The 27455-nt window shown below is 44.3% G+C and overlaps 2 protein-coding genes across 3 annotated transcripts in view; both read left to right on the forward strand.

The window, feature by feature from the left end:
* SIRT6 (sirtuin 6) overlaps positions 1-12545 on the forward strand; it is a 77870-nt gene extending 65325 nt beyond the window's left edge. The window contains exon 8 of one of the 2 annotated variants that reach the window (XM_058163636.1): positions 12217-12545. In XM_058163636.1, the coding sequence (XP_058019619.1) occupies positions 12217-12249 (33 nt within the window). In that variant the 3' untranslated portion in view covers positions 12250-12545. Of the gene's footprint in view, positions 1-11724; positions 11752-12216 lie in introns of those variants that run through there. The other variant, XM_058163638.1, reaches the window with a different exon arrangement.
* A 3675-nt stretch (positions 12546-16220) lies between these two features.
* The window catches only part of MAP2K2 (mitogen-activated protein kinase kinase 2), a 54081-nt gene continuing 42846 nt past the window's right edge, over positions 16221-27455 (forward strand). Inside the window, exons 1-2 of the mRNA XM_058163629.1 lie at positions 16221-16544; positions 26060-26270. Coding sequence (XP_058019612.1) covers positions 16453-16544; positions 26060-26270 — 303 coding nt within the window. The 5' untranslated portion in view covers positions 16221-16452. The remainder of the gene's footprint in view (positions 16545-26059; positions 26271-27455) is intronic.

Genomic DNA, 27455 nt, shown 5'->3' on the forward strand with positions numbered 1-27455 from the left:
CTCGCCATGGCTGTCTCACCACAGCCAACTCGCTGCGGGCCAGTTCAATGCAGGATAACACAGGAGAGGGACAAATACAATTGCAACTCACCCCACCCTCGAGGATTTCTTATTTGAGAAGGTTCGTCAAACCTAAAGCAAGATAAGGCCTGCTACAATTCACTTGTCCCTCTCTCGAATTATCCCATGGTGAATTGTCCCACAGCGAGTTGTCCTTTGGCAAGTGGGCCACAGCTTGTGGGCCGGAATGAGTCGACGGGATGAATTGGCCAGGGTGAATTGTCCTAGATCTAGTTCCATGTGAATTTTTTGCCATTTCTTTAGTTCTTTGTCTTCTGCCTCCTCCAGCCAAGGGGAGAAGAGAAACGATGGTGAAATCCATGAATGAAGGCAAATCTGGGACATATTTGTTAGTTTCTGGAGAAAATGAATAGTGTTCTCTCCTTCCCATTAGCATGATTATGTGCTTCCACAGCAGATCAAAAGATCTGACTAGGTTATTGTTTAACTGGGTCAAACATGTTGCAAACAGAGGATGGTCTCTGATAAGTTTCAGATTTCCAAAATGTCATTCTACATCTGCCTATAAAAGGCCCAAGTTTTGCTCTTTAAAATCTCAGCAGGATGAATTGGCTAAACCACGAATAAAGAGGTAGGAAGTATGCAAGAACTACCCTGTTTTTTAGAAGAAAGCTAATGCCAACCATAGAAGTGTAGAAGTATAGAAGATGGTAAGGAATAACAACCAGATGACAGGGAATATAAATCCTTCCATTCTCCAGCATTCAGTCAGACATGAAGATGCCTCTTGGATGAGAAGCAAAATGTCTTCAAGAGAAAAAAAAACCCAAAGAAAGCCCAGTTGCCTCTTGAAAAAAGCACCTTTGGGACAACCCTAGAAGTCACCATTGCAAAATAATAGCTCAGAAGGGCAGGGGAAGAATTGAGGAACAAGTTGTGCTAAACTTGAATCCACCTTCTTAGGGATCACAGCCAGGGTTGAAACTTGTGTACAAATTGTTTTGCAAATAAATCAACTTTTGCTTCTCCTAAAAGTTACCAGATAGTAATGCTAAGCATGAGAAAAGAAATTGTTACTACTATTAGTAGCAGCAGGAATAGTAACGGTAAACACGTTAGCAGATTCGTCTTTTCTTTCTCTACAGTACTTATCTATCTTCAGTTTGTCTATCATTTGCCATCATTTTGGCCTTTAATACTTCTTTGTCTTTTCCAACCTCATCAAAAATGTTCCATATCTTGGTCTGATAATTCAGAGTAGCGGCCTGACTTTTTCTGAACAGAAGCTAGTTGCAAGAGATGCTCTCCCGATCAACGCATCTGTTACTCTCCTGTATTTATATGTGTGTGGGCAAGAACTGGCAATTTTGAGAAAAGTGGAAGATTATATCACTAACGCAGTTAGGAAAACTGGAGATGCAGCCAAGGGGAAAAACTGCACAAGGAAAACCGTAAAGGTGATTGCATTTATGAAAAGAGGGAAGAGGGCACCACTGGTGGGGGGGGAAATGTTAATCCAACCAAATGTGTAAAGTACTGTGGTAATAAGAGCAGCAAAAGCTTATTTTGACTTTAGAATAGAATAGAATAGAATAGAATAGAATAGAATAGAATAGAATAGAATAGAATGTGGCCTGGTTAGAAATCCTTTCAAAACTTGCTGCTGGCATTATCTTTGCATGTATGAGGTACGCTGTGAGCAGTCCAACTTTGTTCAGACATCTTGTTTGTATGTCTGTCCTTCACTCTCCTTGCGCTGATGATGTGAGTCGAGAACTGTGTCTCCACTATAGGGTGATGCAGTCAGTTCCATGCGGAGTGGGACAACTTGCTATGGTCAACTCGCCATGGTTGACTCATCCCTGGCCATCTCGCCATGGCTGTCTCACCACAGCCAACTCGCTGCGGGCCAGTTCAATGCAGGATAACACAGGAGAGGGACAAATACAATTGCAACTCACCCCACCCTCGAGGATTTCTTATTTGAGAAGGTTCGTCAAACCTAAAGCAAGATAAGGCCTGCTACAATTCACTTGTCCCCTCTCTCGAATTATCCCATGGTGAATTGTCCCACAGCGAGTTGTCCTTTGGCAAGTGGGCCACAGCTTGTGGGCCGGAATGAGTCGACGGGATGAATTGGCCAGGGTGAATTGTCCTAGATCTAGTTCCATGTGAATTTTTTGCCATTTCTTTAGTTCTTTGTCTTCTGCCTCCTCCAGCCAAGGGGAGAAGAGAAACGATGGTGAAATCCATGAATGAAGGCAAATCTGGGACATATTTGTTAGTTTCTGGAGAAAATGAATAGTGTTCTCTCCTTCCCATTAGCATGATTATGTGCTTCCACAGCAGATCAAAAGATCTGACTAGGTTATTGTTTAACTGGGTCAAACATGTTGCAAACAGAGGATGGTCTCTGATAAGTTTCAGATTTCCAAAATGTCATTCTACATCTGCCTATAAAAGGCCCAAGTTTTGCTCTTTAAAATCTCAGCAGGATGAATTGGCTAAACCACGAATAAAGAGGTAGGAAGTATGCAAGAACTACCCTGTTTTTTAGAAGAAAGCTAATGCCAACCATAGAAGTGTAGAAGTATAGAAGATGGTAAGGAATAACAACCAGATGACAGGGAATATAAATCCTTCCATTCTCCAGCATTCAGTCAGACATGAAGATGCCTCTTGGATGAGAAGCAAAATGTCTTCAAGAAAAAAAACAAAGAAAGCCCAGTTGCCTCTTGAAAAAGCATCTTTGGGACAACCCTAGAAGTCACCATTGCAAAATAATAGCTCAGAAGGGCAGGAAGAATTGAGGAACAAGTTGTGCTAAACTTGAATCCACCTTCTTAGGGATCACAGCCAGGGTTGAAACTTGTGTACAAATTGTTTTGCAAATAAATCAACTTTTGCTTCTCCTAAAAGTTACCAGATAGTAATGCTAAGCATGAGAAAAGAAATTGTTACTACTATTAGTAGCAGCAGGAATAGTAACGGTAAACACGTTAGCAGATTCGTCTTTTCTTTCTCTACAGTACTTATCTATCTTCAGTTTGTCTATCATTTGCCATCATTTTGGCCTTTAATACTTCTTTGTCTTTTCCAACCTCATCAAAAATGTTCCATATCTTGGTCTGATAATTCAGAGTAGCGGCCTGACTTTTTCTGAACAGAAGCTAGTTGCAAGAGATGCTCTCCCGATCAACGCATCTGTTACTCTCCTGTATTTATATGTGTGTGGGCAAGAACTGGCAATTTTGAGAAAAGTGGAAGATTATATCACTAACGCAGTTAGGAAAACTGGAGATGCAGCCAAGGGGAAAAACTGCACAAGGAAAACCGTAAAGGTGATTGCATTTATGAAAAGAGGGAAGAGGGCACCACTGGTGGGGGGGGAAATGTTAATCCAACCAAATGTGTAAAGTACTGTGGTAATAAGAGCAGCAAAAGCTTATTTTGACTTTAGAATAGAATAGAATAGAATAGAATAGAATAGAATAGAATAGAATAGAATAGAATAGAATTCTTTATTGGTCAAGTGTGATTGGATATACACAAGGAATTTGTCTTTGGTGCATATGCTCAGTGTACATAAAAGAAACGATACATTTGTCAAGAATCATAAGGTACAACACTTAATGATAGTCATAGGGGAACAGTCAATATAAATTTTAAGGATACCAACAACAAAGTTACAGTCATACAGTCATAATTACTTCTGCGCATGTCCAAGATGGCGCCGCCCTGCTGATCGGGGACGCGGCGACGGGCCTTTCCAGGCTCTTTTTGGGTCTGGGGGGGGGCCTTAATACCATCATAGGCCCCCGCCCTGATGGAGGAAGATCCAGCCACCCGTAAATAGGGTGGCTGGGCGCAGACTCAGCGGGCGTTGGGAGAAGCCCGAGTCACGGCGGAGTCACGGCGCCTCAGAGGAATCCTGGCGGCCTAGCGGCTTGCCGAGCCGCCGCCAGCCTTCGGCGGTTTGGCGGCGGCGGCGGCGGCGGGGGGTAGGGGGGCGTTGGCAGCGCCCCCTGGACCCCTGCCTGGAAGACTTGGCCAGTGGAAGTTGAGGTTTGGAGTTTGGGCGTCTCCGGTGGCGATGGGAGGAGCCCCGGAGGGGCTGCGCCCCAATGAAGATCTGGAGGCCGCCCGGGCTCCATCGGCCCTTCGAACCTGCGGTGGCGAGGGCGGCGGCCTGGCCCTTCCCTCTCCGTCGGGCGTTGTCACTGGTGAGCCCTGGGTCTGCTGGCGGATTTGGCGACGGGTGTCCCCCTCTCATCTAGGGGAGCTCCAGTGGCCTGCTCGCGGTGGCGATGGGGGCGTTTCCAGGGGGGATGGCCTGGCGGAGGCGGTGGCGGCGGCCTGCCCGGTGCTGAAGTGGCGGATGGCCCGATAGGCCCAGGGTGGCTGTGACCTTGCCCTAGTGGCGCGGATATGTGACAGCGCCGGAGGAAGACCCGCGGGTCCAGCGGACACCCCTCCACTATTTACCATCTTTATAACATCCCTACCATCGTGCCTCTCCTCTTTCTTCCTTAGCCCACCCCAGGTCGTTTGTATGGGGTGGTGAACTGACTGAGTCAGCGGTTTTGTCATCTACCGCACATGGATTATCTCGAACTATTTCCCATCAGGACAGACTGGTCATGGTCATTTTATCATCTGTTATGACTTTTGTTGCCAACTTGACCAGCCCAGGATGGGCCTTGCCCGGACCGTCTCAGTGATGCGAACATTTACTGCGGCTGACCTTCTTGCCCTGCGAGATGCCCCTCTCTCATGGTCTGGCCCTCAGATTATCGAGGCCCACCTTGAGGACGGGCTTGGGTCCCGAGAGGTGGCATGCGAAAAATAGGAGGCTTAGGGTTTTTAATTGGCTGTTTTAATAGATTTTTAAGGGAGTTTTAAAGGGATTTTAAGGGGAAGGAAACCGACGGGCTTGGGTTGGGGGTGGGAGGAAGGGGTGGGTGTTGGGGTAACCCGTCGGGGAGTCCAGTTCCTGCACATGCTCGTGGCGGGGTTGGTGGGTCCGAGGTCATGGGGAGTCGGTGTTCCATTGGTGGAGGTGGTGCTATTTCCACGGTAAGGGGAGGCAGATATGGCGGAAGTGGGGCTCATATCGTGTTAGGGGTGCGCGCTCGATGCTTACAGGCGATCGCGCCCGAGCCCTCAAACTTCTCCCGTTCCCGGATGGTCAGGATCCTCAGGGCCCTGGCCTTGGCTGATGTTATGCAATGCACGGTCCGTGGCCAATAAGGCCCCCTAATTCACGATCTTATTCAGGGGTGCCGCGGACCTTATGGGCGCACGGAGACCTGGTTGGGCCCAGAAGGCGTGCCCTTGTTCAGATGTGCCCACCGGGTTTCCGAGCATTTCATCAGCCGAGGGCCAGGGTAGGGGTGGTGGGGTGGCGGTTGTGATTAGAGAGAGTCTAGAGCCGAGGAGACCACTGTACCTCAGATTGCCGGGTGCGAATCCCTCTTTGTGAGATGGGGTCATAGATGTCAGATGGGCTTGCTGGTGGCGTACCTGGCTCCTTGCTACGTGACAGCTGCCCTGCCCGAGCTCCTGGAGGTGCTTGCTGGGTGGCAGTTGAGACCCCAGACTTTTAGTCGTGGGGACTTTAACTTGCCATCGTCCGGCTCGTCATCGACGGTAGCTCGGGAGTTCATGGCTTCCATGACGGCCTTGGACCTGACCCAAGTAGTTGATGGCCCTACTCACGTTGGGGTGGCACTCTGGACTTGATTTTTGTCTCTGGTCAGTGGTTGAGAGATCTGGACTTAAAGGAAATAGTCATTGAACCTTTGTCATGGTCAGATCACTCTCTTCTTCGCCTGGACTTTCTGACCGCCATTCACCACCGCAGGGAGACGGAGCCGACACGCTGGTTCCGGCCCCAGGCGCCTGATGGACCGGAGGGTTCGGACGGAGCTTGGGCCATTTCCTGAGGGTCTGGCACACGGCTCGGCTGAGGAACTTGTTGCGGCCTGGGAGCGGGCGCGGCGGGGCCTTAGACCGGTCGTGCCTTTGCGACCTCTGACCCGGCGCAGGTCCCAACCAGCCCCTTGGTTCTCCGAGGAGCTGAGAGGGATGAAGCGCGGAGAAGACGCCTAGAGAGTTCCTGGAGGTCTAGCCGCTCAGAAGCTGATCGGACACTAGTGAAGTCCTATACTAAGGCTTACCTAGTGGCAATGAGGGAAGCGAGGCGTACCTCGCCTCCTCCCTCATTGCATCGGCAGATAACCGCCCAGCCGCCCTGTTTGGTGACCCGCTCCCTCCTACATCAGGGGCGGGATGACCCGCTGCAGGGACGTGCTGAGGAGTTTAACGGTTATCTATACGATAAAATCGCTCAGCTTCGGGATGGTTTGGACCAAGATTGCGGTGATACGGGTGAGACGGCTGAGGCGGTCTTGGTGACATTGTATGGGATGAGTTTGACCCTGTCGCTCCGAGGACATGGACAGGTTGTTGGGGAGGCTGAATGCCACCACATGTTTACTGGACCCGTGCCTCCTGGTTGGTGCTGGCCACGCAGGAGGTGACACGAGGCTGGCTCAGGCGATTCTGGCGCTTCTTTGGTGGAGGAGTCTTTCCGGCCGCCTTGAAAGAGGCGGTGGTGAGGCCCTCCTCAAGAAGCCTTCCTGGACCCGGCTGTTTTAGGTAATTATCGTCCGGTCTCCAACCTTCGCGGCGAAGGTTGTAGAAATATGGTGGCATATCAGTTTCCTTGCACCTGGATGAAACTGTCTATCTAGACCCGTTCCAGTCCGGTTTCCGACCCGGTTACAGCACGGAGGCGGCTTTGGTCGCGTTGGTGGATGATCTCTGGAGGGCCAGGGATAGGGGTTGTTCCTCTGCCCTGGTCCTATTAGACCTCTCAGCGGCTTTCGATACCATCGACCATGGTATCCTGCTGCGCCGATTGGAGGATTGGGAGTGGGAGGCACCGTTTATCGGTGGTTCTCCTCCTATCTCTCCGACCGGTCGCAGTCGGTGTTGACAGGGGCAGAGGTCGGCCCGGGCGCCTCACTTGTGGGGTGCCGCGGGGTCGATTCTCTCGCCTTCTGTTCTTTATCTACATGAAGCCGCTGGGTGAGATCATCAGTGGTTTCGGTGTGAAGTACCAGCTGTATGCGGATGACACCCAGCTGTACTTTTCTACACCGGACCACCCCAACGGTTATCAAGTGCTGTCCCGGTGTCTGGAGGCCGACGGGTCTGGATGGGGAGAAACAGGCTCAAGCTCAATCCTCCAAGACGGAGTGGCTGTGGATGCGGCATCCCGGTACAGTCAGCTAAATCCGGCTGACCATCGGTGGCGAGTCACTGGCCCCGATGGAGAGGTGCGCAACTTAGGCGTCCTCCTGGATGAGCGGCTGTCTCTAGAAGATCATTTGACGGCCGTCTCCAGGAGAGCGTTCTACCAGGTTCGCCTGGTGCGCCAGTTGCGCCTTTCTGGACGGGAGGCCCTATGCACGGTCACTCACGCCCTCGTGACGTCTCGCCTGGATTACTGCAACGCTCTCTACATGGGGCTCCCTTGAAGGGCATCCGGAGGCTACAGTTAGTCAGAATGCGGCTGCGCGGGTGATAGATGGAGCCCTCGTGGCTCCCGTGATAACACCCATCCTGCGCAGGCTGCACTGGCTACCTGTGGCCTTCGGGTGCGCTTCAAGGTTTTGGTGACCACCTTTAAAGCGCTCCATGGCATAGGGCGGGTTATCTGGGACCGCCTACTGCGACCAGATACCTCTCACCGACCCGTGCGCTCTCACAGGAGGGACTCCTCAGGGTGCCGTCAGCTAGGCAGTGTCGTCTGGCGGCGCCCAGGGGAAGGGCCTTCTCTGTGGGGGCTCCCGCCCTCTGGAACGAGCTCCCCCCAGGACTCCGTCAACTTCCGGACCTTCATACCTTCCGTCGCGAGCTCAAGACACATTTATTCATCTGTGCAGGACTGGCTTAGATTTTAAATTTTATAGGGGTTTTAAATTGATTTTAATATTTATATTTCTATTTTTAATGATAGGGCATTGGAATAAGTTTTTTAAAGATTATTTTAATTTTGTGTATCGATGTTTTATATGCCTGTGAACCGCCCTGAGTCCTTTGGGAGATAGGGCGGTATATAAATTTAAATAATAATAATAATAATAATAATAATAATAATAATAAGTGGGAGGAGATGGGTGGTGGGAACGATGAGAAGATTAATAGTAGTTCAGATTTAGTAAATAGTTTGACAGTGTTGATGGAATTATTTGTTTAGCAGAGTGATGGCCTTCGGGGAAAAACTGTCCTTGTGTCTAGTTGTTCTGGTGTGCAGTGCTCTATAGCGTCGTTTTGAGGGTAGGAGTTGAAACAGTTTATATCCAGGATGTGAGGGATCTGCAAATATTTTCACGGCCCTCTTCTTGATTCGTGCAGTATACAGGTCCTCAATGGAAGGCAGGTTGGTAGCAATTATTTTTTCTGCAGTTCTAATTATCCTCTGAAGTCTGTGTTTTTCTTGTTGGGTTGCAGAACCGAACCAGACAGTTATAGATGTGCAGATGACAGACTCAATATTTTTTTTATTACACTCAGCCAGGGGCCTAATTCTTTGCTGGCAAGGGAGGGCTCACCAGAATGTCTTCAGGGACACTGGAAAAAATAAAATATTCTAGACCAGAAATCCCAATCTGGGCCATGAAGTGTTTACAACCGGGCCGCGGAAACAGCCAGTGAGTGCGCGCGCATGCACTTGCATTCTCACTTGCATGAGCAGTGGGCAAGCACAGGTGCATACTGCTCGTGCAAATGGAGCTGCACACACGCTTGCCAGCCAGTTGTGTGGAACCATCCCCTCTCACCACCGGCCTGTCTGCAAAGCCTGAGATGTTGTGGAACTCTGTTCTAGACAGGTGTCGAATAGTCGCTTGGATCTAATTCAAGTTGGTTCTGCCTGGGCGAACACTTGTAAGTTGACTGAGACAGTAGCAGTTATGTGAGAAATGTTTGATTCTATAACTCCTAGGAAGTGGCTAGGATCCTTGGGGGGAGGTGTTTATCTAAGCCCTTGTCTGCTAGATTAAGGCCCCTCCTGGTACTCAAGAGTTCCCGGGTCATGAATGTGGTTTGTTCATGAGATGATGACTGCTTCCTTGAAGGATAAGGCATTTCTACCTTGAACAAAGCTGCTGCTGGATCTAACAGTTCTGGACAATGTTTGCCCATTCTGGAGAAAGTTTGAGACGGTGACCAGATTTCAGCTTCAAGGGCCCTGGCAAAAGTGGATTATCTGAACCTGTTCCAGGCAAAGGCATAACAGCGATGGCATTGATTGTACTTGTTGATTACTATTGACAGAGATAGGATGATGCAACTGTCCTGGTTCTTTTTCATCTCTCAGCAACTTTTGGCACCACCATTATGATATCCTTCTGGATTGGGGGCGGGGGTCAGATGTAGGAGACATCATGTTGCAGTTGTTCCCTTCTCCTCTATGCAGACAGTTTCAGCTGCTGTTTGTGAGATCGAGAGGTCTACCTACAGCCTGCGATTGCCGATTGCCATATTGCTCAATGCTTTTATCTGTCCTTTTAACATGTACACAAAACCTTTGGGGAAGGTCATTCCTTCAACTGTGTCAAGTATTCTCAATAGGCTGATTATATCCAGTTGCACATCTCAATCCCAGGTTGTGTAAGCAATGCTTTCAAGATCTTAACCTAGTGCTTAGAAGCTAGGGATGGGAAGGGACAGGCTTAACTCAGTCATGATAAGACCAGATGGTTGAGCGTTCCTTTTTCTTCTAGTACCGTGGAATTTCTGTCTTTAGGTTCTGGATGGAGTGGCACTTCTCCGAACAAATTGGCAGGTAATCTGGTGATCTTTTACAAAGCAGGTGACTGTTATGGCCAGGAACTCCCTTACCTAACTTCATGTGATATACTAACTAGTTTTATGTATCTTGAGATTAGATAGGGTAGGAACAAGTGGGAAAGGCTACGTTACCGCCAGTAGAGCTAAGGAAGCTTAATTCTGTCTGAGTAGGCTGAGGACAGGACAAAGCCAACATCATAGTAGAAAGCAGGACATGGCAGAAAGAAGCGGCTGCTGGAGCAGGTTTGCATCATGTTTGATGCCAGGGGAATGACTCTTGAGCATTTGTCTCAGAGCCTGTTTCCAAGAACAGTGAATTTTCCAAAATGGACAGTCCTATTTATTACCGGTATATATTTCTCAGGCACTAATTCTCCATTTAAGACTTACAAACATACTTCTGGAATGAATACAGGTCTTCAAAAGTTATGCTATTATTAAGTCCATCCAACATTGCTTGGTTGTTCAAAAAGCCTATTATTCTAATGCTGATAGGGTTCAGTAGATGAGAGATTTTGATTTACTTTTGATTCGCTAAATAAATCAACAAGGATGTCAACAATTAATAGCAAAACCAACAAAACAATTCTCTTTTGTTAATCAGGAATGGATTTTTCTATGGACAAAATGTCAACTCTATTCAATTCTAACCTTCAAACTTAATGGGCTAAGAATTCTTTTTATAAGCCCCAAGTTGGATGGCCTTTAGAGTCTAGTATAAAATCAAGGTAATCCTTCAGACCTACATTTCCTATATATCTATATTCCTCTAAAATCTAAACTATACAGTACTTTAACAGAGAGGTGTCTTCCATATACACAAAATGTTTTAATAACAGCCTATCACTGCTATTTTCAAGCTGATAAGCTTCTAAGAAATTTCAGAATTTCCCTGAAAACAAAGTCTGAAAATCCACAGACTTGAGGACAGATGTGATAAGATATGCCCCACTGCCTCCCCTCAAGTGACCCACTGTGCCCCAAGGGACCATTGCTGTACAATAAACTTACTCTAAAATATCTTTCCCCGCCACCCAGATTTTGAAGGCAGAGCCTGATGGAGCTCTGACCAAAGATCTTGCCTACTTCTTGGCTGATTAGATGTACTTGAATGGTCCCTGTCAGAGGAAGGAGAAAGCAGATGTGTTGATAAAAATAAATCAATCTTATCTTTGGATAACCAATCCATTGGCTTTACTCCTAAAGATAATTACATAACTATATGTTGCCGGCGCCAGCACACTTGTCAATGTGCCCCTTGGACCCCAATCTTTGCCCTATTCAGCCTCACCCTGATCACAAGTGCTTTACTCATCTGTTCTCCAAGGTTACTTTAGAGAGAGAAATCAGCAACTGCTTTACTTCACTTTGATGTGAGAAGCAGCAGCTAGGGAAAAAGCTCCTTGCTTTTGTGTCTTTGGCTACACAACTCCAAACTTCCTGCTTTTCAGAAAAAGCAGCTCAAGCATGAACAGATTTTTAAAATGCAAAAAAGCAACCAACATTGCTTATTTCTAAAGCATCAAAATAACATCAAAAACAGTTCTTATTTTATACAATTACTTTTTGCTCATCTTCAGGATTTTTCATCTGAACTATTGCAGAGTTGCCGCAGTTAGTAGTCCTAATATTTCTAAAGCAATGATTAAAAAGTGTTTAATTTTTTTTCTTTCAGGACCCCTTCCTATTTTTAAAAATTATACTCCAAATTAACTTTTCTTTATATGGAATATATTTATCAACATTTACCATATCAAAAATTAAGATTGATACATTCACTGCTACTACTGCTTCTCATGACTATTTGATGCAATATTAATATTGTATTATTTTTCAACATAGGTTACTAAATAATTGTGATTTTAAGGAGCCCTGAGATGGTCTTGGGGATAACCTCCCTCCCCCCCAGATCCTAGGAGCACATCTTAAGAAGCACTGCTCTAAAGCACCATAAAGCAGACTACGGTACTTTGTTTATATATTCATTTAGAGGGATGTTTGCAGTGCAAAGATGTACAATAACAAACCTTTCACCTACATATCTATTTTGGTAGGGTAGCTGTTTTAGTCTTTTGCAAAAAGAGCAAAGCCAAGGCTCTTGTTAGATTGCTCCTGGATTTGAACCACCAGCTGGTCATGTGCATCCTTTTTGACCACTGAAAGTGTTCAGGTTCTGGTCATGTGGTAAAACATAACTATAGTCCTTTTGAATGTGTGTTTCAAAACATGCAGTAAGAAATTGTGAGAAAAGGTACTGGTTTACTCCTTCGGTTTATATCACAAACTGGCTTGATAAGATAACTCATAAGTAATTTCTTGTTATTTTAAATACAGGTTGTCCTCGACTTACAACAATTTCTGTATTGACTGTTCAAAATTACAACAGCACTGAAAAAAGTGAGGTATGACTGTTTTTCACACTTATGACCGCACGATCTCCATGGTCATCTGATCAACATTCAGATGCTTGGCAACTGACTCACATTTATGATGGTTGCAGTGACCCAAGGACACACGACCCCTTTGCCGGTCTTCTGACAAGCAAAGTCAATGGGGAAACCAGATTCACTTAACAATCATGTTTAACTTAACCATTGCAGTGATTCACTTAATATCTGAGGAAAGAAAGGTCATAAAATGGGCAAAGCTCACTTAACGAATGTCTTAGCAACAAAAAGTTTGGACTCAGCTGTGGTCATAGTCCGTTTCATTTTATGATACCAAGAAAACAAAACAGAAACATAAAGAAATGCATCACAGCATAATAAAAATGTAAAGCATTGTCCAGTGTCTTTGTTCTTCACTGCTCCGTGCTTATCATGCTTAGTTAGCTCCAAAACAAATATAGTATGTCTGCTTTTGCACAAAAAGTAAATAAACAAATAGCAGTTGGATGCATAAAAGCAAGAATTTGTTCTATTGAGAATAGGCATTCACATGCTGTTTAGATTTCAAGATACCAGTTGCAACTTATAGTTTGCATAATAGACATTTTGTAGCTGAATGTTAATATTCATGCATATATCCTAAGTGCATAAATATGTCTCAAATATCACTTCCCAAATGTGAATACAATATAACTATAAACTAAGGTGTACTTGTGCACATCCTTACTTTTGTTTATAGAGAACTATAAACATTATATTCATACAGATCCATTTATATGGATGTATATTAAGTAAGAAATAGAAAAGCAGGATGAGTTCATATGCACCAGAAGATCCAGATAGTTATGTAATGTGTTTCTTTCTCAGCCAGGCACGTGTAATGCAACGCTTCTGTATGTGTGTGTGTGTGTCACATCAACGCCTCAACCTGTTGGCAAACCCTGATTTGTCTTTTATTGGAAGAGGAGAGATCTGTTCTATTTTTAAGAGACTAAGAGGTGTTTGGCTGCCATGGGAATGTGGGGAGAACAATGTGAGCAGCTCAGCAGATGGATAGGGTAATACAGTGGGTGAGAATGTAAGGAACAGAACAATACTGCGGGTGTGAATCTTCTTCTAGCACATGTACACAGCCATTTTCCTCAGCGTGCCTGGCTGTGTTTCAGGATGATTAGATGGACATGTGGCTATTCTGTTAAGAGTGCTGAGAAAAACTTAATGACAAATATAAAGGAGAGGTGAGACGAAAGTGGGATCCCTTGTTCTCTTAGTTTGGAAGATGATATTTCATACTCCAATTCTAAGGTACAGTAGAAGCCTGAGGGGCCATTTCCAGCTGTTTTAATTTCAGCATCCAACAAAGATGATTCCTTCTTCCCACAGCTTTTAACAGAAAGACTTTTATTGAAGATGCTGCCAATTTCCTTCTATTGTTGTTTAAAGGTCTTGTATTGACTGATCAATTTGTGGTTGGTCTGTGGGTTTTATACTTTCTGCCTCTTGTGGCAGATTGCTCAGGGATGCTTCAGCCTGGGTGACAAAGAAGCAGCACAGCATTTAAAAATATTTAATTTTGCTGTACTGATTATGTGTCACCAAGTTGTCTATTTTTAATGACCACCCAGACCACGAACGTAAAATTCGCTGCATCACATTTATATCATGTGACATATAACAACATATCGTGCCTTTTTTGCCTTTGTGGAGCTGCGATGGGCGTGACCTATGCATGATGCATCTGGCCAGTGGGCCACCAGTTTGACACCCCTAACCTAGAAAAACCTTTTCCACGAACTGTCCCCAAGTGGGCCTTTGGGTCTTCTCCAATGGTGCACTCATTACTGCTATAATCAAGTCCATCAACCGTCAAAGGTTTCCTCCTTTGTTTTCCTTTTCATCTTTCCTGCTATTATTTGACTTTCAAGAGAGCTAGATTTCAATAATTTGAGCCTCAGAACTCTTAATTGATTTGTTCCCCGAGTTTGTTTCCCTAGATAACTGTATTATTCTCAAAAGTCTTCAACACTAAAATTCAAATGTGTCAATACGCTTTCTACCCTTTATCTAACTCCAGCTTTTACTTCCATAAAGTCACTGAAATAAACACTGCCTGCATGATTCCAATTCTGATTCAGTCACATCAGATATTATATATTTATATTCTTTGATTTTCTGAATTATCCAGCGCATACGAGCAATAATGTTTCTTGTTCTACGGTCTTTTCTAAAGCTTGCTTGAACATATGGCATCTCCTTTCTCCTTTCCCTTCCAAGATCCAGGGAGGATCAAAGATGACACATCACTATACCCAAAAAAGTGGGGGGGGGGCAAGAATCGAAAGCTATTCTGTCTTGCAAGGGTTGAGTTGGGAGCCAATTCCTCCTCATCTAGAGCCGCATCATTTCCAGGCACCTGGTGAGTTCCTCAAAAGCATCATCTGACTGGCTAGAACTGGAGGTTTACATCAATCACCAGCATACTCAGTATACAGGAAGTCTTCGAGTTAATCACAATTGGGACCAGAATTTCAGTTGCTAAGCAAGGTAGTTGTTAAATAAGTTACGACCTTTTTTGCCACGATTGTTAAACGAGTCACTGCAGTTAGTTAAGTGAATCGGGTTAACCCCGACTTAAGCTTTTTGGAAGCCGCTTGAGATCACAAAATGGCAATCACATGACTCTGCATTCACCATTTTGAGGTATATTGATGCTAGGAAAGTACATTTTCCCATACATTCTCTCTCTTCACCATCAATTTCTATTTTGATGTTCCCCTTCCTTGCAATGGTCACGACCACGGTCTTTTTTGATGTTCAGGAATAAACCAACATTCTCACTTTCTTCTTTGATTTTCTTGAGCAGATATTCCAGGTTGCCTTTGATTTCCGAGAGGAGAGTTAAATCATCAGCACATCGAAGATCGTTGACATTTCTTCCACCCACCTTTCCGCCCATTTTCGATTCTTCAAGAACTAGCTTCCTCGTGACCATTTCAGCATACAGGCTGAGTAAGAAAGGGGAGAGAGCAACCTCCGCACACTCCTTTTTCTATAGGAAGCCCAACCAGGAGCCTCTTCCCTGGGAACGTTTCCTCATGATTACTTTTGGATAAGCAGCCAAACGTCTCAAACTGAAAACGAAAACCAGTAGCCATGACTCAGCTTCCAGATTTCCTCATGAAGCATTTCTCTGGAAGCCAAGGCCAAGAGCGGGGTTTAGTGTAACCCCTGGTTTTGACGACTCAGAAGGAAAAGAGTTTTTTTAAAAAAAGCTCTCGGGGAGTCTCGTTTAATATTTGTCCACAGCATGGGGAGCCAGCAACCGAAGCCGTCACCTCGCCTCAAGTTCGCCTTCAACTGACGAGCTTCTGCCCTCGCGCCAAAAAAAACAAAACACACCACAAAAACTTTCCCGCCTCTTTCACCAGCTCGAGCCCTCGCTCGCTGTGCGCATGCGCCAACCTTTCCTGCGGCGGTTGGGGTCAAGCTTTGCCTTTAGGTGGAGGGGGGGGGGATGGAGAAAAAAAAACCAAACCAAACCCCGAGTTTATTCTCGCGAGACTTTCCTCCTTTCTCCTCCAACTCTCCCCGCATGCGTCTCTCAACCCTCGACGTCGACCTCTTTAAAGGCCCTTTCGACCAATCGCGAGGTGAAAGTTTTTTTTCCTCAGCGGGGCGGGCGGGGCGCGAGCTTGTCTCGCTTCTCCTCCGGCCTTGGCTCGCGCCAGCCCCTTTTTCCAGCAAACCGGCCAATCCGGAGAAGGGCTGGCGCGCGCGAGCGAGCGCGCCTGCCTCGCCTTCCCCTTCCACAGCCGAGCCGACCAATCGCGAGGCGGCGGTGAAGAGCCTCAGCCAATCGCGAGGGGCGGCGAGTTGGTTGGGAGGAGACTTTTTTTTGTCTCCCCTTCTCCCTCGCGCGCCCGAGCGCCCGCTCGCGCTTCGGCCACGCCCCCCTCCTTCCTCTCCTCCTCTCGCCTTCTTCGCGTTCCCCTCAGGGTTGTGTGTGTGTGGTTTTTTTTTAGGCCTCGCGCGCAGCCTCGGCCTCGCTTAGGGCAGCCAAGCCGGGCGATGACGACGACGCCGTCGCCGTTGCTGCTGCTGCTGCTGGTTGTGGTGCTGCTTGTGAGGCGGGTCCCTCGCTAAAAGGCGCAACGGAACGCCGGCCTCCGCCGCCGCCGCTGCCATGCCGGCTAAAAGGAAACTGGTGCCGCCGGCCCTCAACATCACCCCGACCATCGCTGAGGGACCCAGCCCCACCGAGGGCGACGGCTCCGAGTGAGTGGGGTGAGGGAGGGTCGGAGTGGGGTCTGAGGGGAAAGCCGGGGAAGGGCGAGGTATTTGTGAGGGGAAAGAGGAAGATTTACCTCATGGAAAGGTGATTTCGGGGCTGAGGTAAAGTGAGTGTGTGAGGTGATGGTGGCTGGCCGGCGGTCCTTGGAGAAGCAAGCATCCCAAGCCATGAACACGGGGAGCTTTTGTTTTGCTGGATGGGAGGCGATGGGGGGGGTCGTCTCTTCCTTCAAAGTGAAGCCCCAAAGGCAGAGCTCGAGACGGGAGCAGCTAGCAGGAACCGGGCTGGTGGTGGTGATGGTGAGGGAGAAAAACTTCATTCTGTCCAGGAAAAGGTGGAGGAAGGATTGTGTGGGAGGCGTTAGGATGCGCCCCGTTGGAAAGAATAGAATAGAATAGAATAGAATAGAATAGAATAGAATAGAATAGAATAGAATGAAGTAGAGAAGAGAAGAGACGAGAATGAAGTAGAGAACAGGGAATAGAATAGAATAGAATAGAGAAAAGAAGAGAAGTAGGAATAGGAATAGAATAGAATGAAGTAGAAAAGAGAAGAGAATGAAGTAGAGAACACGGAATAGAATAGAATAGAGAAGAGAAGTGAAATAGGAATAGGAATAGAACAGAATAGAAGAGAAGAGAATGAAGTAGAGAAGAGAAGAGAATGAAGTAGAGAACGGAATAGAATAGAGGAGAAGAGAAGTAGGAATAGGAATAGAATAGAATAGAATGAAGTAGAGAAGAGGAGAATGAAGTAGAGAACAGGGAATAGAATAGAATAGAGAAGAGAAGTAGGAATAGGAATAGAATAGAATAAAATAGAATTCTTTATTGGCCAAGTGTGATTGGACGCACAAGGGATTTGTCATGTTGCATATGCTCTCAGGTACATAAAAGAAAATATACGTTCATCAAGAATCGTAAGGTCCAACACTTAAGAGGAACGAGGTCAGGCCAGGCAGGTTCTTCTGCCCTGAGAAGGCTAGGGGGGAAAAATGCCAGTAAAGGAGAAGATTTGTAGCTGGGGGGGGTTCGAAATGAGGGGTCCTGGGGAGGGGGGTGTCTCTCTGAGGATGGTGGTCTGCTTGCAGACGTTTCAGGAGCCAGAGTGGGATAAATAAATGGACTGGCGCTGATGATGTTACCAAGTTCGGGTCGTGAGACGTCTGCAAGAAAGCCACCAGGCTCAGGGAGCCTCAGGGACCTCTCCCCCCAACCGCCCTCCTTCTCCCTCTCCTCCGCAAACCCCAGTTTGTGGAAGAGAGAGCTGATATTACCTAGTTCAGGGGTCTCCAACCTTGGTCCCTTTAAGGCTTGTGGACTTCAGCTTTGCTGGCTGAGGGACTCTGGGAGTTGAAGTCCACAAGTCTTAAAGGGACCAAGGTTGGAGACCCCTGAACTAGTTTGATAGGTATTGATGATTTTACCTAGTTTGGATCATGAAACATCTGCAAAAAAAACCCCAAAACCCACAGAGAGTCCCAAGGACCCCACAGCTGCCCTTCTGCTCTTCTCCTCCACTCCACAGACCCTACTCTCTGGTGGCACTGTTGACATTACCTAGTTTGTGAGATGTCTGCAAGAAAGCCACCAAGCTCAGAGAACACCAAGGACCTCACAGCTGCCCTCCTTTTCCTCCTTCCCCTCTCCACTTCCCAACATCAGCTCTCTTCTGGCACTGCTGATGTTACTTAGTCGGGTCATGAAATACTTGCAAGAAAGCCACCAAGCTCAGAAATTACCAAGGACGCCACAGCCATCCTCCTTCTCCTCCCCATCGCCTCCACTCCACAAACCCCCACTCCCTTCTAGCATTGATGATATTATCCAGTTTGGATCATGAAATGTCTGCAAGAAAACAATCAAGGACCCCTCTGGGTCTTGAATGGTATAGGATTGCCTATAGGTATAGGATCTCTTGCCATAGGCAGGGGGTTGGAGTAGAAGATCTCCAAGGTCCCTTCCAGTCCTCCTATTCTATATTCTGTGAAGAAGAGAGAAGTTCATTTAAAAACCAATGAAAACAGGTTATTTTATCACCTCATACTGGCAGGCTGAATATTCGGTAATTAAGGGAGGAGGAAGATTGTGCTCAATACATCTCTTGAAAGAAAACAGCATCTCCACCTTCCCTTTCTTGGTGTACAGTGTAATCAAACAAAGTTGTGGGTGAAGTCAAGTTGTAATTCCTGATGAACAAATGTTGGAGAATGGAATGCTTCCTATCATGTTTGACAGATAGTAGAGATGTTAATGTAAGATAGAACCAGACTGTAGGACCTCATTCGGTTGATCAAGTTGGAGCATTGGTGGGAAGAATTTAAAGGCTTGTAATGTCTGCCCTTAAAATAATCTTGGGAAAAGTGTGTCCAAATATTATTTATTTTATTCGATTTTATCCTGGTTTCACTAATAAATCCTGGTTTCACTATTCCAATTGAATGTTATGCCTGAGAAGCAATAGTTCATTCTTTAATGGCCGAAAGGCTGTTTGGAACAACTTAACATAGTTTTAAAAGATGTTTTCATTTTCTTTCAGCATATTTTATATAGAATGCTATTCTTCAAGCTCCTTAATAAGTGAAATGTTCTTCCAGACCATTCTTGCTCAGATAAAATGAGGCATTCAAGCAATATTTAAAATGCATTTTATAATATTACAAAACCAGAACTGAGGAAATGATTTATTATAATTGAAGTCCTGATACAGTAAAAGAGGAAGACTGAACTGGCAAAGTAATGACTGGGGAGACAGAAAAAAAGAGAACGTTGGGTGTTTAAAGCATAATACTTTGCAAATATACTTAGAAGCTGACTTTCTAATCCAATGGACCACACTCCCAAGGAAGTGTATTTAAGGTTTTAGTCTTGAAAAGGCCCATCATAAAGGGGGGACTGAAGAGGTCTGTAAGAATAGAAGTGAAGGTTGGGCTGACAGCAGTGACATTCATAACTTCACTTGTAGAATGATTTGTGTTGAAATGTTGTGTTTTCATAAATTTTGAAGTGTTGTTAGTTATTGAGGCGAGGAACAACTGTCAATGACCTAGAAAGGAATAATTGTAATGAGAGATGTTAGCCGTGTAAAGGATGAAGCCTATATAGAAATGTGGGCAATTAGCAAAAGGAATGGATGAATACAGAACAGAATACAGAATAACAGAGTTGGAAGGGACTTTGGAGGTCTTCTAGTCCAACCCCCTGCTCAGGCAGCAAGCCCTATTCCATTTCAAACAAGTGGTATTACAATCTCTTCTTAAAAACTTCCAGTGTTGGAGCATTCACAACTTCTGGAGGCAAGTTGTTCCACTGATTAATTTTTCTAAGTGATGCTATTAAAATTACAGCATTTAAAGGTTGCAGCATTTAATATTTACATTAATAGATGCAGATTTCTACATATCTAGAAAGTGTTGACAAAAATACCAGTATGCATTTTGCCCTCTTACTGATGGAAGGAGTGAGCATTCATTGAAACTGCATGAAATTTTATGTAGAATGTTATTTAAAATAAAAAATAATAGAAGTGTGTGTGCATGTACATATACGCACACACATATGTATATGTAGTTAAATTATGCTTTAATCACATTTATAATAATAATCACCAATTTAGATTATTTTTAAAAACGATTAGATCAGGGACATCCAACTTTGATAATTTTAAGACCTGTGGAGTTTAATTCCCAGAATTACCTATGCTGGCTGAGGAGTCCATAAGTTTTAAACCTGCCAAGGATGGACACCCATGGACTACATGAAACTGGAAATCCAAATTATTGGTAGGATGCTGTTGTTTTTGTAGTGGAATAATAACAAGATTCACAGGCTTGAATAATTACCAGCTGCCAAGGAGTGACAATGGAAGAGAACCGTCTCCTCCCTGTATTTTTAGCTTCCAGAATGTTTGTGGTTGGCCTCTGAACCACATAGGATGCAGCCCTGAGAGGGTCTCTTCTCCGATACAGCAAAAAAATTTCTTATGATCTATATTAGTATGGTAGTGGCCCACATAGTTAAAATAATTCATTAATCTGCTTCTGTACTATTGATAATTTAGAAATGAATGTCGGAGAGAGAAAATCCGTATTAGTCTGGAAAATGAGTGTGTGCCATAAAATGTTTAAAAAATGGAGTACGCATAAAGTAGCAGGGAGAGGAAATTAGGAAGAATTGGGGTTATCGAATAGAGAAATTGTGTGGAAAGATGAGCAGTAATTTAAAGCCAATAATAAAAGAACTGAGTAGCAATTATTTTTATTACATAGTTTTATCCTGTCTTTTCCAAGGAGTTCAGGGTACTATTAATGTAATGGCATTCTCTCCTCTCCGCGTCCCCCCCCCCCAGCACAGTTTTCACTCTAATGCTATTCCTGTAACAACTTTGAACAGTTGGGAATATGGAAATGTGTAACTAGGACCACCATCTATTCAGATTCGTGTGCTGTTTTTAACCGCAGTCTATAACTAGCTGCAGCCATTTTGGGAATTGGTTATCCCTCATGGCAGTTAGTTTGTGAGGGTACACAAGACACTTTCACAAAAATCTTATGCCATCTAAGCTAAAAATTCAGAATATATATGTCTATGTGTACATTAATTTTAGTAGTTTACTGTTTATAGAAATCCCTGTTCAGAGAGCTTAAAATCTAATGTGTATTTGTGTGTCTCTCACATAACCCTTACATTCAAGTATAATTATGGTGTATTTGCATAACCTGCTTATCCTTCATTAATTTAGCCATGAGTTACGCAGTGACACACTGAAGCATAGAAAGACATCCTCACTGGATTTGCATAGTGTACTATTAAAATGTTCTTTGTTGTTCATAGTGTTGTCCAAATTCAGTGAAATGTCTCAACAACCTAAGAAACATGCATATACAGGTAGTCCTTGGCTTGGGACCACAACTGAGCCCAAAATTTCTGTTGTTAAGCAAGATATTTGTTAAATGAGTTTTGCCCTATTCTACGACCTTTCTTCCCACAGTTGTTAAGTGAATCATTGCAGTTGTTAGTAACTCAGTTGTTAAATGAATTCGGCTTCCGCATTGACTTTGCTTATCAGAGAATCGCAAAATCACATGACTCAGGACACTGCATAAATATGAGCAGCTGGATTTTGGTCATGTGACTGTGGCAACGTTCATAAGTGAAAAACTATCATGAGTCACCTTTTTCAGTGCTGTTGTAACTTCAAATGGTCACTAAGCAAATTGTTGTAAGTCGAGGGACTCGACTAAGGTGTGAGACTCACGGTCTGTGACCTTTATGAGTGGTAAGATACATGCCTGAATAGAGAACTTGGGACTTCAGTCCCACACACTTATGATGTATGCCAGAGATCCATCACCTGCAAATGGGATGGAAATTTAATAGATTGGGGATTTTTTAAAAAATTAACCGATTGATTTTCACGGGAAACCAATGCTCTGATTTGGCTATAGGAAGGTATTTAATTTAAAGGGGGCTGGAAAAATATAAGCAAAAAGGTAGTTTCCCAGTCCAGCCGTGTTCCGACTCTTAAGTCACGGTGCTCATCTCTGTTTCTTGACTGAGGGAACCAATGTTGGCCGAACACTTTTTCCGTGGTCATGTGGCCAGCATGGCTATATGCTGAGATGCACCGAATGCTGTTATCTTCCCACCGAGTGGTACCTATTGTTCTATTTGCATTTGCAAGCTTTCAAACTGCTAGGTGGGCAGGAGATGAGGCAAGAATGGGAGCTCACTCCGTCATATGGCATTTGGGTCTTGAACCAAAGCTGTCTTCTTTCCAGCTGACAGGTTCAGCTTCTTTAACTGTTAAAAGCACGCAGATATAAATGGGGACGTGGTGGCTCAGGGGCTAGGACGTTGAGCTTGTCGGTCAAAAGGTTGGCAGCTCAGCGGTTCGAATCCCTAGTGCTGCCATGTAACGGGGTGAGCTCCCGTTACTTGTCCCAGCTTCTGCCAACCTAGCAGTTTCGAAAGCACCTAAAAATGCAAGTAGAAAAAATAGGGACCACCTTGGTGGGAAGGTAACAGCGTTCCGGTCGCCTTTGGCGTTGAGTCATGCTGGCCACATGATCACAGAGACGTCTTCGGACAGCGCTGGCTCTTTGGCTTTGAAACGGAGATGAGCACCGCCCCCTAGAATCGGGAACGACTAGCATGTATGTGCGAGGGGAACCTTTACCTTTACTTTATAAATGGGTACAGTATGGGAAAAAGGGCAGGGGGTTGAATATATGAATTGCTGATGGTGGGAAAGATTATATATGCTTCATAATTAAATTGTTCAGATCGATATAGCGAAAAAGGTAGCGTCTGTTGAGTATGAAAGAATGATGAGTTGGCAGTTCTGAAATGCTTAGGGGGGAACTTATTTTATAAGGAGCAGTTAAAGAAACTGAAGTACATTCGTGGAAATGCTGCAGATTTGCAGAAAAACAGCAGCTTGATGGAGGGGCAGCTGACCATATATAGTGTGTCCTTTCAAGAGCTGTGTAAATGGATCAGGAAATTACATGTACATATTTGTAATGGAGACTATTATAGCAGAATAACTGCTATAAGCACTGGGATTCAGATCAAAGGAAGAGTATTCAAAGACTTTGCTAAAGGTGTGTGAATAAGATGTAAGGAGAATTAATTGTGTGTGGAAGAGGAATCGGAACTGTAGGGGGAAAAAGGAACAGCAGAAACAATGCACAAGGAAAACTGTCCACTTTAGATACTTTTATCATTTTTGTTGAAAGATTTTACCTAATTAAAAGATAACGAAAAACAAATTATAAAAAAGTAGAGAATATAGAAGAGAAAGAAACAGGAGAGAAAAAGAAAATTTAAAGCTACTTCCAATCTTTATTACAACAATTACAAATTTTTATCATCTCCCACCCTTTAGAGCTATCTCTTCTTCCTATATGTATTTAACCCCTTTTAATTAGCAAACCCCAAAATCATCAGTTTGTTTGTGTCCATTTTCAGCAAAACATCTGTAAAAGGTCTCTAGTCTTTTATAAAAGAACTTATGGATTTAGATACTTTAAACAGGGCATATTTTAAACGGGAAGAGAGGAATTTCTGGAACTTAAGAGCTGGGATCTGGGAAACACCAGGATGCAGAATTTATTGTCTATCTTCTCATCTTTCTTTTTTCTTAAAAAAAAAAAAGCTTGTTTCAGTTTTTCTCTTTTTTCCTAAGGGATATTTTCCCTTTATCCAAATGGACTGTCTCTTGTCTTCTAAAATAAAAAATCTTTTTTTAAGATGACAAGTCAATGGAGTCCTACTTAAAAATAGCATCTCTGAATTCTGATTGATTTATTTTGAACAAATATGCACAGAATTGCAGATGCGGTAAATGTAAAACTTGCACTAAGCTGAGATAATAAAGATTCCACAAAGTGGGCATTGTAAAGGAAAAACTTCTAATTATTTATAGCCTAAAACTTGGAGAAGTTTAATATTAAGACTTTTGGTTTCAGGAATAAAGTTTAACCCAGTGATTTCCATGTTGAAAAGAACCTTCATGTTAACATAGCTTAGGTGTCTTCTAGGGTCAATAGTAGATACCTCAAATAACCATTGGTATAGAAAGGTGAAAGGAAAAAAAATACGATTTTTTTTCTGGAACATAGACCTTGATACTTGTGTATTCAAACGTTCTGTGCATATAAGACTTCGTTCTTGTCTGCATCAAAGAGATTGATTTGGTCAAGCTTTGTCTGTGAGCCTTCAGTTGAGTGAGTGAGTCCCTGAATAAAGGTTAAGTGTCCAGAAACTGGAGGTTTTTAGTTGTATCCCTGTGAAGTGTGACACTCTCTTTATTTACAGATTTTAAAGTCCACGTAAATCAAAAACCCATTGTGCAGATTACAACAGTTTAAAAAATGAATAATAATGTTAATCCTTCCCTCAATACTGCTTAACCTGAGTTAGAAGCTCAGTTAATTTAAACTGCCATCCGTAATCTTGTAGATGCAACAGTGTAGGGTGCTGTAATTCACAATTACATCTGCAAATTGCATGTTGCTAAATGGAAGCAAAGTATAGAGGTGGAATAGCATGTGAATGGGGATGGCATGCAGCAGGGAGAGAAAAAACGGAGGAGCTGGTTTAGTTCCATGTTTCCCCGAAAATAAGACCCTGTCTTATATATTTTTTTGAACCCTGAAATTAGTGCTTGGTCTTATTGCCATGCGCTCAAAAGCCTGATTGGGCTTATTATCAGGGGATGTCTTATTTTGGGGGAAACGGTAAATTGTGTGAGTGAAAAAGGGCATGAAACGAAAGAGGATTTGGAAGAAGCTGCTGTCAGTGGGATGCAATAGGCAAGATTGAGGCATTTAGAATAACGGAAGGGGATTGTTAAAAGCATCCAGAAGAAAAAAGGAAAATAATCCCTATGTACAGTACATTAAAAAGTCAAATAGAATAAAAAATAAAACAGGCAGAACATATATTTGGAAAGCCCTATTCACATTTTGTTTAGCTGGCTTGGAGAATTTCTTGTTTAGATTGAGAAAATAGACATTCCTCGTAGCCAACAGTGAATATTAGAATCTAGCCTGGCACAGAACTAAGAAAATACTGAACAGTCTTCAGTACAGGTAGACCTCGACTTAAAACCACAATTGAGCCCCAAATTTCCATAGCTAAGCAAGACAGTTGTTAAGTGAGTTTTGCCCCCATTTTACCACCTTTCTTGCCACCATTGTTAAGGGAATCATTCAGTTATTAATAACACGGTTGTAAAGTGAATCCGGCTTTCCCATTGTCTTTGCTTGTCAGAAGTCACAAAAGGGGATCGTGTGACCCCGGGACACTCATAAATATAAGTCAGTTGCCAAGCACCTGAATTTTGATCATTTGACCATGGGGGTGCTGCAACAGTCATAAATGTGAAAAAACGGTCACTTAATGGTTGTAAATCAAGGACTACCTGTACAGGTAGTCCTCAACTTACAGCAGTTCGCTTAGTGACTGTTTGAAGATACAACAGCACTGAAAAAAGTGACTTATGACCATTTTTTCACTTACAACCACTGCAGCATCCCCATGGTCACATGATTTACGTTCAGATGCTTGACAATTGACTCACATTTATGACGGTTGCAGTATCCCGGGGTCATGTGGTCCCCTTTTGCGACCTTCTGACAAGCAAAGTCAATGGGGGAACCAAATTCACTTAACAACCGTGTTACTAGCTTAACAAAGCTTAACACGTGATTCATTTAACAAATGCAATAAGAAAAATCATAAAATGGGGCAAAACTCACTTAACAAATTCCTCACTTAACAACAGAAATTTTGGGCTGTATTTTGGTCGTAAGTTGACGACTACCTGTATATAAATTTGGGCAACGCTGGGGGCCAGGTGATTTTCCTACAAGTCATTCTAACAGCCTTCTAAGTTCACTAGCAAATAGTAGTAATGGCCACGCTGCCTCACTCCGTTGCATACAGTGGTGTTATTACGTGGATCTGATGTCTCTCGCCCTCTTTCCCCTTAGAGCACACCTTGTTGACCTCCAGAAAAAACTGGAAGAACTGGAGCTGGATGAGCAGCAGAAGAAACGGCTGGAAGCTTTCCTCACCCAGAAGGCCAAAGTGGGAGAACTGAAAGATGACGATTTTGAGAGGATTTCGGAACTGGGAGCTGGCAATGGCGGGGTGGTCACCAAAGTACAACATAAACCCTCAGGGCTAATTATGGCACGGAAGGTGAGACCGGGTAAGGGGGAGAAAAGGGGCGACTCATTTTCCAAACATGGGTCTGAATTCAGCCAATGACTTCAAGAAGGGACACCATCAAAGCAATAAACTTACCAAGTAATAAGAATGCAAATTGCAACTTTTGAATTGAGCTTTCAAAGACATGCAGGTAGTCCTCTGTGTATATGGCAGTTGGGGCTGGAATTTCCATTGCTAAGCATTGGTCCTAAAGCCGTCCCAGTTACTGTCATTAACTAAATCTGACAGTTGTTAGAAGAGGCAACTTCTTGCCAGCTTCTCACAACCATATAAAGAACAGTTGCTGGGATTGGGGATGTCTAATTTAATGAAAAGAAGGACATGGGTGACAGGGTTGCAGTGTTCTGATATCTCGGGTGCTGCCAGAAAGAAGAGGGAGTAAAGCTATTCTCCAAAGCACCTGAAGGCAGGACAAGAAGCAATGGGTGGAAACTAATCAAGGAGAGAAGCAACCTTAGAACTCAGGAGAAATTTCCTGAAAGTGAGAACAATTAATCAGTGGAACAACTTGTCTCTAGAAGTTATACATGTTCCAACACTGGAAGAGATTGGATAACCATTTGTCTGACATGGTATAGGGCCGTGATGGCGAACCTATGACATGTGTGCCAGAGTTGGCACGCAGAACCATCGCGCGTTGCTCTTCTGGGTTCTGGCACGCTGGCCACGTGGTCTTCATGCACGCGGGAGCAACGGAAACTGCAAGAGCAGCCAGCCGGTGCGCATGCGTATGCCAGAAAGATGATCTTCCATTTTCTGGCACGCGCATGCACACCGACCAGCTGGTCAGAAACCGGAAGACCAGGTGGCTGGTGCCCATGTGCGTGCCAGAAATTGGAAGATGATCTTCCTGGCGTGGGCATGCACACCATGCGGCTGCTCTTCTGGTTTCTGGCACATGTACACATGCACTCCTGTTCTGCACTTGGTATTGAAAATGTGGGCCAACACCTGTATAGAATTTCCTGCCTAAGCAAGGGGTTGGACTAGAAAACCTCCAAGGTCTCTTCCAATTCTGTTATTTTCTATTCTATAACCAAAGTTAGTGGGAAAGCCGGCAGGAAGTTGCAAATTCCAGGCAGGCGTGTAAGGGAGACTCAGTGAGAAGGGCTGGGGCTGAGTGTACATGGGTGGAAGGAGACCTACTGTTGTGCC

Source organism: Ahaetulla prasina, chromosome 1 (genome assembly GCF_028640845.1).
Source record: "Ahaetulla prasina isolate Xishuangbanna chromosome 1, ASM2864084v1, whole genome shotgun sequence".
NCBI lineage: Eukaryota > Metazoa > Chordata > Lepidosauria > Squamata > Colubridae > Ahaetulla > Ahaetulla prasina.